Here is a 15,184-nt window from a genome sequence, read left to right on the forward strand (position 1 = left end):
TGCCAATGGAAATGGAAATATATTTTTTTATAGAGTAATATGTCTGAGTGTAAAATACATATTACCGATTTGAAAAGAATTTCTGTAGCCGCAAAGCAGCACTGGAAGTCTGAAAACTAATGACTAAAGGGTTGAACTTCCAGTACGGAACTGATTTTGAATCTTAAAGCAGTGCTGATCCGCCCCCCTTATCCCACACGCGCCTGTTTAAAAAACGAAAGAAAACAACAAAAACGAACGATTTGAAATCGTTCAAACGAAATTGAAAAAACTATAGTTTTTTACTAAGCGGACGATTTTTTGGAACAAACTTTTCAAAAAACGATAGTTTTTTTTTACTGAGAGAACGATTTTACTGAACGATCATATTTACAAAGCAATCGTTCGCTGAGAAAACAAACGAAATAAATGAAAAATGGACGATAAATTTGAGAACGAACGAAATATTTTTTTTAACAATGGAAAAAAAATTACGAAATGGGTTGTTCACGAACGATGAACGAACTAAATGAAGAAAAAACCCTGCCTATATCTAAGTATAAATTTTTGCTTTGTAACAACATTAAATAAACATATTTATACAGTGAAACCCTTAATAACGAATACATTGGAAGAACTTATCAAATGTCGTCTTTACAATTTTTCGATGAGTTTTATACTATATTACGTAAATTTCAGTTTTTGCGAAAATAAATAAATAGCCATGAATATGCGGGAACAGTTTTAAAGAGTTCCATATAATCATTTAATTAAAAAACTAAATATCTGCAACATTCCATTATCAGAAAGTGAAGAATACGACATTTGATGAATTCTTTCGATGTATTCTTTATTAAGGGTTTCACTGTAGCTTTTATGTCGTCGTCCTATTCCACTATGGTTCTCTATTAATCGAAAATTTAATCTAGACTTATTATTTTATTTATTTTTTTATTGATTACATCTTTTCCTGAATCCTAAACACCAACTATAGCGTATATTTTTAATATTTAACAAATGTTTTTTTGTCATCAATCTTTAATTGAGAGACAATGAAATCGTACTTATAATCCTCGATAGCTAAATAATGACAAATAATTAAAATGACTGTTAATTTTTTAATTTTTTTTGTTATAAAATGACAAAGATTTTAGATGTTAAATAAATTCAAGGTTACTTTAGAATCTGTACTTATAAGGAAATAGGAAACTATTCACCAACAGGACAGTTGGTGAATAGTTTTAAATGTCTTCTTCAATATTTTTTAAAGTTATTTGATACCAAAGAGAATAAAATATAATACGGCAGTCATTATAGCAAAATTAATTTCAAAATAAAATATTATTCAAGAAAGAGAAGAGATTTTTTGCGAAATAAACTACAAAATGCATTTACTATCTGATACAGTATATGGACGAAGTCACGAAGACATTCAAAACTATATACCAACTGTCATGTTTTGTGCCAGACACCCTGTATCTATAAAAAAATTTAAAATTCAATGAAGTGTGCCAATTTAAACCTTTGACATGGTCATATTTAATGATTTGTGGGCCGTTATTATAGTTTTATCCTGAATAAGTAGATATCTGAAGAAAGGTTTTAATATCCTCTGTAATTTTGTATGCAATATATCTCTGAAAGGTTGTTAGCTAAAAAAGTAAAATTGTGGATGACGACATCCATAACCATTGCTTTTCAGCTAACTTTTCTGAATTTTAAAGGGACTGGGAATTTTTCTCTGCCAATGAAATTACTTTTCTACATTAAAATCTGCTCTGTCTATAAAATGTCCTATCTAGAAATTTATTTTTCTACGTCTATGAAATGTCCATCTGTAAAATGTCTTTCTATAAAATGTCCCAAACATAGGCGTAGGTAGGGGGGATTATTGGGGGTAACTACCCCCCCCCCCTTATAAACAAATTTTTTTGGCGCTTCGCCCATCATTAGATTCATCAACTTTAAGTGACCGGCTATGTAAGGTAGTCGAACTGAGTATGCAATGTTGTGGAAAACTTCTTTCGGGTTCATTTGAGACATATTAAACTTTTTAAAGATCTGTAAATCCTGAGTTTGAGCGCAAATTCGACGTTCAAAACTTCTACTTTGGGGGTGGATACGTTTTTGGAATTAGTTTCTTTTTAATTATTAAATAAAGACGACGAAAAATAAAGTAAAAATGATACAGTAATCTAATTAGATGGTTAGGAACATATTTCTTAAAAGAAATTTGTCAATAAACCAATGCTAGAATGAATTATTTTGTTTTCATCACTACATTGAATTTCTTCTTTTTTTAAAATTTATTCGCAGATTTTTTAAAAAATTTTCAAATCTCGTCTTTTCAATAATATTCTAAAACATCTGCAGAAATTCTTTGTGAATAATGAGAAACCAGAATAATGAGAAAATAGAAACTAATAATTGATCAAGATTACTTATTTTCGATGATAAGATTAATTCTTACTTTCTCAACCATTCTCCTAAACAACTTATTAGTTTACTGTAAATTGTTTACATTTTGAGATGATGACTGCAAGGTAGGAAAGGAAGCCTTTTATTCAATAGAGTTTGTTAAGGCCAGAAATTATTGGTAAATTGAAATCAAACTCCGAAAGTGGGATTAAGCTAAAATTTAGATTTTTGTTTCATTCTCTTTCTGAGAATCCTAGCTGTTATGTTATATGCGACAAAAACTGTATATTAGCTGGATGTTTGTTTGTCCCCCCCCCCCCTCCTCATGGCTAAAATCCTGATTACGCACCTCTTTAGAACAGCTCTGAATCTATTTTTATTGTAGCCCCAAAATATTCAAACCAAAAAATATTTTGCAAAAACAAAACATAAAAAGCTGATTTTTGTCTTCTCTTATTTTTCAACGGATCTTGTCTTTATGTGTCCCAAAAGCTGTATATTAAGGTGTTTGTTTGTTTTTATTAATTCCTTGTGCCTCGTTATCGGAAAACCCAAAACCAATATATCCTTGGGCACCTTCCCTCCTGTGTTAGTAATTAAATATGTACCGCCCTAGAACTGCCGTTCTAATTTTGCCCCCCTAAGGAATACATGGTTTCTTATATATATATATATGCAGGATATAATTAATTTGTATCTAGGTTAAAACAATGTTTGCAATTAAGTATTATAGCGTTATACTGTCTACTATGTACATCTCTACTTTATATAAACTAGATGAAAAAAATATACACAAATTAACTCTCTATTTGTTTGAAAATTTTTGTATTTCAATCTAATTTGACTTAGCCGTTAACATATATTTACATATATATGAACAAAAAGCTTTATTATATATACAAAAAGACAAACCAAATATATGATTTATAAATTTGATATAATTTTTCATATTCTTATGATTGCAAATGTCAGTTTGCCATATATCTCCAAAAAACCTAAAAAATTATATTACCCCAGAGATGAAACTAATAATATTACCTAAACAAATCTCAATTTTATGATCTCTTCAAGATTTTCCAACATTTTAAATAAATTGACTATTGAACTAACGAAATATGGTTCTCATATTTTAAAACTTAAAGAATTCCTTTCCCTAGAATTGTAGAATTGTGTGTATATATATATATATATATATATATATGTGTGTGTGTATAGAAGCACATGAAACAATGAACGGTTGGATTAAGGTGCTTTATATTCTATGCCTGGTTTCCTAATGGCGTTCCACGGGCACACTTCTACAACAGGGATTTATATCATATTTATTTGAAAATTGGAAACTGGGACTTCTTCACATTCATGATTAAGCTAGCTCGTTAATCAAAATATTTAAGAAAAAATATTTGAATGGAGTTCGTGAATTATGTTGTGCTCTTTTTGTAATTTAATTTTCCCCGTCTAAGAATCTGATATTGATACTGAACAACTAATTAAAAGTTAAGTTTGATTTTGAACAATAAGTTTAGAATGCAATTTTGTTCAGATGAAACCAAATGAAATTCAAAAGAAGTAAAGTAGGAGCCATAAAACTGTGGTAGACCGGAAGACGAGGGTTAACCTCAAATAAGGATTTGTTAGTCCCATATGAACATAAAACAATGTAATCGTAAACTGTGCACTGTTTTGTGGTGTACACAAACTCATTTTACTAAATAAGTTGATTTTGCAGCTACTGGTGATACTATTTGTCCCACTGTACAAAAAGTAAAAATGTGATAAAGAAAGAAGAAGGATGATGTTGTAAAAGATAAAATAGATAAATGAGTTGATAAAGGATTTCAAGAGTAATAATCGATTGAAGGAATTGAGAAAAGTTTAATTTTTAGTAAGAAAAGAAAAGATGAATAAACAGAAAAGGAATGAGAAGATTAAGAGGTAGAAACTAGAAATCGACGTATAATTCGAATTACCTTTATTTAACGCTGTTGGAAGTTAAAATATACATACAGGAACTTAAGTGACAAAGTATTGTTTAAATACAACTCAGAAACTGATAATCCATGAGCTCTAACTATGTGATCTATGTAAGCTAAAATATACATACAGGAACTTAATTGACAAAGTATTGTTTAAATACAACTCAGAAACTGATAATCCATGAGCTCTAACTATGTGATCTATGTAAGCTAAAATATACATACAGGAACTTAATTGACATAGTATTGTTTAAATACAACTCAGAAACTGATAATCCATGACCTCTAACTATGTGATCTATGTAAGAAATGAAAAAGTAAGAATTTATTTTATTTTATTTTACGATGTTAAACAAAAATATCTAATGTTCGCCCATGTTTAATAGAACTCCCTGTAAAAGCGTAGAACGGAGAAGAAAGATTGTCTAATCAACCTACAGTTGTGAACTGAGCATCTCCTTTACCCTCCCTTGGGATCTAAATAACAAAGGAGCAAAAGTTTATAAAATTAAAAATCAAGTGAAAAAATCTATAGTTTTTCAATCCAAAATTAGTGTTAAAGGAATTGAATCTTTGTCACAAACTATAATTTTCTAATCCCTATAACATTGCAACCCAATGCCGTAGACCTTAGATATTTCAAAACTATGAATTCTTTTTAGATGAAAGAATCTAAGGTTGAAATATCAATTAAAGTTTTACACCATCAGGTGGAAAAAATATAGTTATTAGAAAATCAGAGTTTGATACAAAGACTCAATTTTCCGTTCTAGCAAATTTTAGGCCGATGTCTAATATTTACTGCAGGGTATTTGTATTTGTTTATTTTCATTTCTATTTAAAGGGACTGTAAAGATGTAACTTCGAGCACACTCCAATTAAAAAAAAGTGGATTGTCCGATTCACAACAGCGCTCTTGTACTTCTTTAACTGCAGGATACATTATAAATTCTGAAAAATTACGTTTATTCTCTATGTTGCAAACTATCTGGGAGTCACTTTAATTGATTAACCAAAAGTAGAAATGATCAATTGAGCCAGAAAAAGATGAATGTTTTCATAAAGGGTATGTCACTTGAAACTACAGTCCTTGAATTCCATATTAAATCAATAATATGTTCTTAAATATAATATAACTAAGGTGGCAGGACTCGGAGTGTAAAAGAGCACAGTTTCTTACAAACGGAAAAGATAATTGTAAGTTTGGTGATTATTGGGGAAAATATCGTGGAAAGTAAGTTTTCTTCTTTATCGATAAATTATCTCACGAATAAAAGATAAAATAGTTTTGTTCCCAGGAGTTCAGGATTGCTTTGCACAGACATTTAGTATGTAAGAAAAAGAAGAAGTATATAATGCTATTTATTAATGTATATGAAAAAGAAGAAGTATTTAATGCTATTTATTAATGTATATGAAAAAGAAGAAGTATGCTATTTATTAATGTATATGAAAAAAGAAGAAGTATATAATGCTATTTATAAATGTATATGAAAAAGAAGAAGTATGTAATGCTATTTATTAATGTATATGAACAAGAAGGAGTATATAATGCTATTTATTAATGTAGATGAAAAAGAAGAAGTATTTAATGCTATTTATTAATGTATATGAAAAAGAAGAAGTATATAATGCTATTTATTAATGTATATGAAAAAGAAGAAGTATTTAATGCTATTTATTAATGTATATGAAAAAGAAGAAGTATATCATGCTATTTATAAATGTATATGAAAAAGAAGAAGTATGTAATGCTATTTATTAATGTATATGAACAAGAAGGAGTATATAATGCTATTTATTAATGTATATGAACAAGAAGGAGTATATAATGCTATTTATTAATGTAGATGAAAAAGAAGAAGTATATAATGCTATTTATTAATGTATATGAAAAAGAAGAAGTATATAATGCTATTTATTAATGTATATGAAAAAAATCAATGAATTAAAAATGAATAATGGTATTTTTGAATTTCCCCTGAGATTGTTAGATTTGGTTGGAATGATGAATTAGATGTTTATGAAAAGCTGAGAACTCTGGTTTATATAATCTATCAATAACCACTCCAATCTACACCAGCATCAAAAGAAGAAAAAATTAACAAAATATGGATTTAGATTTAAATTAAATTTCGTTTTATTCAATACAGGACACTGTTTAGTGTGAAAGATAATGGATATTATAACTTTAAACTATTTTTTCAAATCCCCCGGTTATTGTTAAGAATATATGTATTCTGTGTTCTTTACAAGCGCACTTCTACTGTATTAGGCTTTTTCTAGTTACAATTTTATATTATCTTTAACTCATGCTTTTTAAATCGCCATTTTTCGTCGTACTCTGCAATGATTTTAACGGATTTTCCTGTTTAAATTGGTGCATTTTCAAAATTAATAACTGTCGACATTTTTCCGGGCAAACCTTCTCTGAGCTGAAAAAATTGGACCCGATCGGTTCAGCCGTTTGGATAAAAACAAACAAACAGACAAGCCAAACATACAAATAGATGGCTGGAAATACCCATAGATAAACGCCCCTTAGGCTGTACTGCTTGATATACCTTGAAAATTAATATAAGTGTTCTTTATTGCAGAGTTACTGGATGTTACTTGACTCTCTGGTTGTATTGTTAGAAATACTCACAGATAAACCCTCATTTTTTGCTGTATTTCTGCGCGAATATAACTTTAAATAGATGAACAAATTAGAAGCTTTATTCGGATTTGCTGAGAGAAATGTACGTTATATTCCTGGAGATACCCAGCCCAAAATTTAAGAGTATCGTAGAACGAAACTCCCGAGTTTCCTTTTTGGGGTCTTATTAACAGTTGTGTAGATTTTGATTAAAGAGATTTAAAAAAATGGAGAATATGAAGAAATTAAATAAAAAAAATATTTCATAACAAAATATTGATATCCACAAAACTGCCTAACACCATTCTTGAACCCGGGTTTCAAAACTGGTTTTCATAACGATACCCAGTCTTAAATTTTGGGCTCTGAGAGAAATGTTCCCTAATGCTCGGAATACCCTGAATCCAGGAGGTATTGTATAAACCAGGCCTGAGATGCTGGCATTCTGTAGCTCTCTACTCACATATATTTAAATGGAATCCATTTCAATCCCAGGAACCAACATCTGTTCATGTCAAATTATCCAGTATAAAAGTAGAATCTGCAGCTTCTTTTAAATTAATTAACCATCCAATGTTTCTCATAAAATAAATAAGTTGGAAATCTGTTTGTTTTTATCTTTGTTACAATATCTTTCTTTCTTTATAACTTTTTAAATAATCTCTTTTTCTTTCATTTTATTCAATTAATTGTTTTTTCTTTCATACCTTATTTTTCATACATAAAGGTTAGTTATTAATGTTAAAACAAAATGTAAAAATCTAACTATATTGTTTAACCTTTCAAAATATTCAAAAGTTTTATTGATATCTTTTGTCCTTCATTAAGGCTGAGAACAACAGTCAAACTATTTAGAAAAACTAAATGAATTTTTAAAAGAAGTTACAAAAACTATAAAACCTTTTCCGTCTTTATTTGATGAAATTATATTTCTTATTTAATATTCTCTCTATCATCTCATTGCAATTCTGTTTTTTTTAAAATCCAAATTTCATCTTGTATTCAGTTAATACCAGAAAACTGTGCAATAGGATGACGACATTTAGAGTAAAATTATGATTTTGAATAGTCCAATGAAGAAATGAAAAAGCAATTGTGCGGTGTACACTTCTTTCATTAAATTGATTTACAAGCTACCCAGTAAAACTTTATGCTTTCTGACAAATTCTAAAATGCACTTAAAGATTGCTTTTATGTCTTCTTCCTTTTTTCAGAGTTTTCTGTTTCTCATTGTATTTTTTTTAATATTTTTTTTAGGAACATTCGTTCGTCAACCAACCTCATGATTTGAGATTTCTTAGCTTTTATACATAGTTACAAAGGTATGCTCTAAGTTCAGCAGAAGTTTTTATAGTTGGGTATATATTTCAGCATAATGTAATTGTGCCCTTAAAACTACTACAGCACACTAGATAAATGTAACGTTTTAAGATAAATTCGACTGTACAAAAAATCTAACCTTTCAGGATTTTTCCAGGTACAAATACAATTAGGTAAAAGATTTACTAAGAGATAGAACTATATGGTGTACAGCCGAAACTAATAGTTGAGTATCTTAGATTTGCGTTGTAATACAACATAAATACTCATACAATAATTAAATCCGTATTCCCATGGAAAATATTATCTTGAGCCAAAAACGATGAAAATGATCAAAAATTTAGTAATTTTTAATAAAAGTAAAGGTGAAAGAAAATATTGCAAAAGTGCAAAACATACAATATTTGTACAGAGATAAGAGAGTTACAGAGATCGATTATCAGCTGAAAAATGCGATATTTTCCACAGTATGTTCTATTGTGTATTATTATTTCACACGACCAATCAGCAAACATCTGTTTTCAGGGACATTTAAGGATCCTTTGGATACGAAACACAAAATCTTAAAAAAAGACTGAATTCATAAATGTTATGTTTCATGTTTAAAATTGGAGTATTTCTTTAAAAGTTTAAAACTTAATCCCTGAATGGGTATTATGTTCAACAAGTGGCCGTGAGATGGCACTCTAAAAACCTATCGTAAAAACGTAGCATGTCGTGCCGGGTCAGCTTAGGCCTACGTATCCCACCCTGTGAAAGGAGATAAGCAGTCTGTGTAGTCTTTGATTTTGTATTTCTTGAATTCGGACCTTTGTCATGACATTTTTAAGAGGAATTGAACAAAAAAAGGAATAAGGAATAAGTTTACTGTATTTACAAGGTACCTATCTTGGAAAACCATGAAAGTTTAGATTTTTTGTACAATTGAATTAATCTATAAAACCTACATTTGACTAGACACCATGGATTTACTAAATACAGATAAAATCACTTTTAAACATAATATTTTGTTTTCCTGCAAATATTGGAAGAAAATAAGGTACCCTGAATTGAATTTATCTTAAAACCTACATTTGATTAGATAGCATAAATGTAGACTAGATACAGATAAAATTACTTTCAAACAAATTATTTTGTTTTCCTGCAAGTATTGGAACAAATTTTTACTGCTTATTATAAAAGGAACTTGATAGCCTTCCCAAAAATTAACTTTTTAATGGAAAAAGCCCCGAATCTTAAAAAAAGCATTGTTTTCTCACCATGCGTTGGTTTCCTAATAGCTTCTATACATATTCAACCTGGTAAAATGGTATTTACTAGATGTAGAAATATCTTGTGTTGGGATCATTAAACCAGAGAATGAGATTCTACACTTGAATATAAATTCTATAATGAGTTCTAGTACCAGGGGTAGATATAGAATTTACAGTTCCTACAGCTCTATCTTTAATGTCCTTGTTGTTGGGTTTTGGTTATCTATAGGGAGTGAGTACAAAACGCCCAAAAACAAAATTCCAAATAACAAAACGCCCAACTAAAAACGCCCTATGCAACAAAACGCCCAATTACAAAACGCCAAATGTTACAAAACGCCCAAAGCAACAAAAGGCCCACAATCCAAAAAAACACCCAAATTCAGAAAAGCTATAAAATTCTAAAAAGTCGAATATAAAAAAAATTTAAATTTTGGGAGTTAAAAGGTGTGTGTATTGTTTCAGGGTTAGGTTATGTTAAGAAAGTTTCATTGACAAGAAAAAATATTTTCAGAATTTCCAAATCGAAGTGAAGAAATTTATTTTCATAAATCTTAGACGTGACTTGAACACTGAAGGCGCTATAACGGCTCAAAGTATTCTCTTAGAAATGAAAGTTTAAATGAAATGTATTTGAACTTCTAGCCGCAGCGCGAGACTCCAGAAAACTAACTTTGAGAAACTTCAACAGAAAAGTTGCGAATTTTCTTGAAAAAAATCGAACATTACTGTTTTTTTTTCACACAAAATGTGGACTTTTAACATCGAACATTTTGTAATTGGGCGTTTTGTTGCATTGGGCTTTTTGTAATTGGGTGTTCCGCGTTTTGTTACTGGGCGTTTTGTACTGTAGGGTTTCTGGCTATCCATAAGGTTTCTGGATATCTTTACGATTCCCGGCTATCAAAAGGGGTCCTGACTAGTTTTAGGGTTCCTGTCTATCTATAGGGGTAATGGTTATCTTTAGGGTTCCTTGAAATTATATATATATATATATATAGAGAGAGAGAGTATCCTGGCTATTTCCAGGGTGCCTAGCCCTCTAAAGGCGTTCTAGCTATCTGTAGAGTTCCTTGCTATTTATAGGGTGCCCATGGCTATCTATTGGGTGTTTAGCTATATGTAGTGTTCCTGGCTATCTGTAGGGTTCCTGGCTATTGATAGAGTGACTGGCTATCCATGGGGTCTTGGCTAATTATACGGTTTCTAACTATTTGTTGTAATTCAATCTACTTGGAGTTTACTCTGGTGTCCTGCCTAACTATACAATGATTTGGTCACATTTACATCAATGTAAAGAATTTGCTAGGTTGACTGTAAAAGATTAGAAAGATTTTTAGCAGTATTAAAAAAATCTCTTAATCACCTGACTAATTATATTCTTCGTCGCATTGTTTTTTAGCATTTACAGTCTACAAGCTCAAGTAATATTTAACACAATATTCATCCTCCCTGTATTATATTCTTATCTTGATATTTCTATCTCTCTATCTTGCTTCTCTAATATCTCCCATCAATTACAACGCATTCTCTCAAAACTTGGAATATTGATTTTAGTAAAAAGAGAATTTTGAAAGTTTTATTGAAAAGTTTTTGTTTAGATTTAAAGTTTAGTTCGACGCTTCACAAAGCTGTTCATCCGTCTTATATTGCTCTAACCTAACGTCCTATATAACAAAACTAAAGTAAAATCACATGATAATCATGGACAGAAATTCACAAAGTTATGAATGTTTTAGTTCAACTTTTGGTGATCGGACAGACTTTGAATTGTCGCTTGTTTCTACTTATATTTTTTAAGTATTGATATGATAAAAAATCGACTCAGAACGTATATTACATTGTTCATAGCATGTGTAAGATCAAAACATGTAATTATGGAATTTGAACTTTACGAATAAAAAAAAAATAACAGTTAAATTTAAAAAAAACCATTCGGTGTAAAACTTTTTCTTTCGTTTATTCTAGACAACTTGTATTTATTGAAATAAAGTTTAAGATTGAATGATAGTGCATCTTGTAGATTTAATTCTTCTCTTCTGAACACAGTTTTATATTCCATGCTTTCCAAATCCAACCGTTTCCTATGTAATTTGAATAAAGAAAAAGTTTTCAATTCCTACACAACCCTTCAACAGACCACCCCCCCCCCTCTCTCTTCAGGGATACTCTAACTACATTTCAACAATAAAATTTAGTATATTTCACTAAAAAAAAATCACAAAATTAATGCAGTTTACGGAATGATATGTGGAAGAGGAGAAGATAAACTAAGGTTTCCTTAAACCTGTATTTAGCAGTGCTACCGGAGAAGATGTAGTGAGATGAATCTCTTCCATGACCATTTTGAGCTTCGAGTTCAATCTGATCCCGAGTTCGAGATTTAGTTTGTCTCCAGTCCGGAGTAGACCGATCTAAATATTATTTTTGTTTATATCTTTTAGTTTGGAACAAACAAACACAAATTGTAATACTAGACTTTCAGGGCGCTTCGTGCCCATCTTCTATTTCAATTGTGAACATTTTTTCTTTGTATACATTGTAAAACAAAAACAAAACGATAAAAACAAACAACCAGACACCCAAGTAAAGTATACATATGTACAGATGTAATTAAATTTCATAACAAAGAAAGCATCATCGATTCTATCGAATTTCATCTAGGATACAACACAAAATTATTTTTAAGGTTTTATATCACAAAATAAATAAAAGTTTGGAAAAGACCAAAAGTTTGTTTATATCTCGGTTGGTTCAAATATTTCCCTGCTCTACTATACATAAAGAAAAACACAAATCATTTTCTAAATGTAGACTTTTTAAAAGAAAGTGGCAAGGAAACCTATTGTGAGAAAAGGGGAAACTGTGACAAATAACTCTCAAGGTGCTCTACACTCAACACTCTATTCTCTACAGAGCTCAGTTTCTTTACTGGTTACTTAATTTTCTTTACATTTATATCTAGACAGCTTTCGATTCAATCTTCAGCTTTCAGACCTTGTCATTATTCTGATGGGATCTTGAGTTTATTTTTAGTTCTCCAACCTTGGCTATATACTCGTTCTCCAACCCTTACTCTATACTCAGTTCTCCAATCCTTACTATATACTCAGTTCTTCAATCCTGGCTACATACTCAGTTCTCCAACTCTTACTATATACTCAGTTCTTTAATCCTGACTACATACTCAGTTCTCCAACCCTGACTCTATTCTCAGTTCTCCAACTCTGACTATATACTCAGTTCTCCAACCCTGACTAAATAATCATTTCTCCAACCCTGACTCTATACTCAGTTCTCCATCCCTGACTCTATACTCACTTCTCCAACCCTGACTTTATACTCAGTTCTCCAACTCTGACTCTATACTCATTTCTCCAACCCTGACTCTATACTCCGTTACCATCTCTGAATCTTTACTTAGTTCTCTTATCCTGACTGTTCTACAGCCCTCCTTCTATACTCAATTCTCCATCCTTGGCTTTAAATTCAGTTCTCTAACCCTGGCTCTATAATCAGTTCTCCAGCCCTGCTTCCATACTCAGTTCTCCATCCTTGGCTTTAAATTCAGTTCTCAAACCCTGACTATATAATCCGTTCTCCAACCCTCACGATTGCAAGGTTTAAACCCTATATCCATTTAAATGAATTATACCTCCGTATTTTGGATAGTTCTTGTATGAAGCAAGAGTGGAATCAGGAGAAAAGTCTTGTATCGGAGCAGGAGAAGATTTTCCAACCAATCTTGTTACAGTCTCTCCAGATTCTATTCCTGTGTTTAAATGAAATTATAAATTTCAGTCTTCACTTGAGTATTAATGTCTACAAGTTATCCTTGACAATGCCATTTTTTAGTTAAGTAAAAACTTACTTTGTAATCTGAGTTTTCCATCTGATTCCCCCAGGGAGTTCTTCGCGACACATCTAGATCAAGGTAAATTCAAGGTTACACAAAAAAACAAATAAAAATCAAAACGTCAATAATATTTAGATCACATGCACATATTAACTTTTATTGATTAGGTTAAGTTCTTGATCCCACAAGTTTAGTTATCCCTCTGGGTTTAGAGCAACCGATATCCAAGAAGAATCTATTCAATGAGGGGAGGAAGGCCAACCACATCAATCTCTAGTCCGAACCACATTCTCATCATTTTCTCGTCCGAACCACATCGAAATCCTCGTCCTTTCAATATTATTTTTTTTAAGTGTCCGATTCTTGGAAATAAATACATTTTTTAAAAATATGGCGACGTTAGGGCATAGATGAAATATCAAATTTTCACAATTAAATTTTAGATTTGTGTAAAAATGAAAATGCTCCATAAACGATGTTATACAAAAAAGCGTCTGTATCTAGGGCCCTTTCTTTCGCGGAAAATGCCGCAAAACATTCTCAAACTTGATGTAAACAACTTTTTGTAATATTTCAGCTGAATTTGGGTTAGAGATATGACTTACAATTTTTATATGATTAAATACTGTTTGAATTCATAGGGTTGTGACCAATTAATTTTAGCAAATGATTTGAATAATATAAATTGAACATTATTTTTTCTAGAATTTTAAGCATGCGGCAGGCAGTAGTGATCTCTTAGTGGGGACAACAAATCTAACTTATTTGTAAATAAATCAGAAGTTAGTGATTTTTTTGTATGGGTTGAAATGGAAAGATTAAAGACCATGTTCACGCGAATTCTTTGGTATAAATATTTATTAGTGAAAGTTATCCATTTTGGAGGCAGAAGAGATTCAATTTTGAACCTAAATAATGTTTGACATCATTCTCGTGGATTTGAAGATTCCAACATCGCAAAAATCCTTGGAAAACTTTATTCTAGTCATGTTTTATGCCCTAACGTCGCCATATTTTTAAAAAATGTATTTATTTTCAAGAATCGGACACTTAAAAAAAATAATATTGAAAGGACGAGGATTTCGATGTGGTTCGGACGAGAAAATGATGAGAATGTGGTTCGGACTAGAGATTGATGTGGTTGGCCTTCCTCCCCTCATTCAATCCTTAGGACGACAGAAAAAGAGCTAATATACATTAGCTTGATCTCGATATTCCGCTGTAGAAAACTTTAAATTTGTAGCCTTGATTTGTAGTCAACCCTGCTAGGATATTCAAGAGGAATTGATTTGTAGTCAACCCTGATAGGATATTCAAGAGGAATTGATTTAACTCTTTCAAAAGATACGAGGACTGCTTGAGCTTTGGTTTAAAAAACACAAAAGTTTGGACTTTCTAACATTTTTAAATGTTATAATTTGTCATTCTTTTTTATACCTGTAAGTGGAAAAGTCATAGTGACCGACATTCAGAATATCAAGACGCATCAGGGTCACGTGATCAGAGACAGAAAGAGACACCTTGTGGCTCTCATCTAATCAGACCAATATATTTCATGATATTTATGTATTGCTAAGTCAATAATAATGTCTGAACTCTAACAATTTTATCTCACGTCAATCTATTGGATATGCGGGAATGTATTAATAAAAATCAAAATATTAATTAATGACATTTAGAATATAACTTACAAGCCTTAGAGGGCGCTTCGCGCCCATCTTCTAAATTAATTGTGAACATGTTC

At 30.8% G+C, this 15,184-nt stretch overlaps 1 protein-coding gene across 1 annotated transcript; it reads right to left on the minus strand.

Moving 5' to 3' along the window:
* Positions 1 to 11,763: 11,763 nt before the first annotated feature.
* LOC111696654 (uncharacterized) lies at positions 11,764 to 15,165 on the minus strand. The gene is made up of 5 exons (XM_023466329.1): positions 15,132 to 15,165; positions 14,878 to 14,974; positions 13,456 to 13,508; positions 13,240 to 13,356; positions 11,764 to 11,998 (listed from the first exon to the last, which is right to left on the minus strand). Exons 2-5 carry the CDS (start codon positions 14,925 to 14,927, stop codon positions 11,811 to 11,813), a joined length of 408 nt encoding a protein of 135 aa, XP_023322097.1. The 5' UTR covers positions 14,928 to 14,974; positions 15,132 to 15,165; the 3' UTR covers positions 11,764 to 11,810.
* Between the last annotated feature and the right edge of the window lie 19 nt (positions 15,166 to 15,184).

This window comes from Eurytemora carolleeae, unplaced genomic scaffold (assembly GCF_000591075.1).
Source record: "Eurytemora carolleeae unplaced genomic scaffold, Eaff_2.0 scaffold256, whole genome shotgun sequence".
Lineage (NCBI taxonomy): Eukaryota > Metazoa > Arthropoda > Copepoda > Calanoida > Temoridae > Eurytemora > Eurytemora carolleeae.

Excerpts from the sequence above, each read along its gene's own strand:
- LOC111696654 (XM_023466329.1), bottom strand. The coding sequence starts at position 14,927 with ATGCGTCTTGATATTCTGAATGTCGGTCACTATGACTTTTCCACTTAC. Across the intron at positions 13,357-13,455 it reads TGGAAAACTCAGATTACAAA|GAATAGAATCTGGAGAGACT; the intron begins GTAAGTTTTTAC and ends ATTTAAACACAG. Across the intron at positions 11,999-13,239 it reads GAACTATCCAAAATACGGAG|ATCGGTCTACTCCGGACTGG; the intron begins GTATAATTCATT and ends AATAATATTTAG.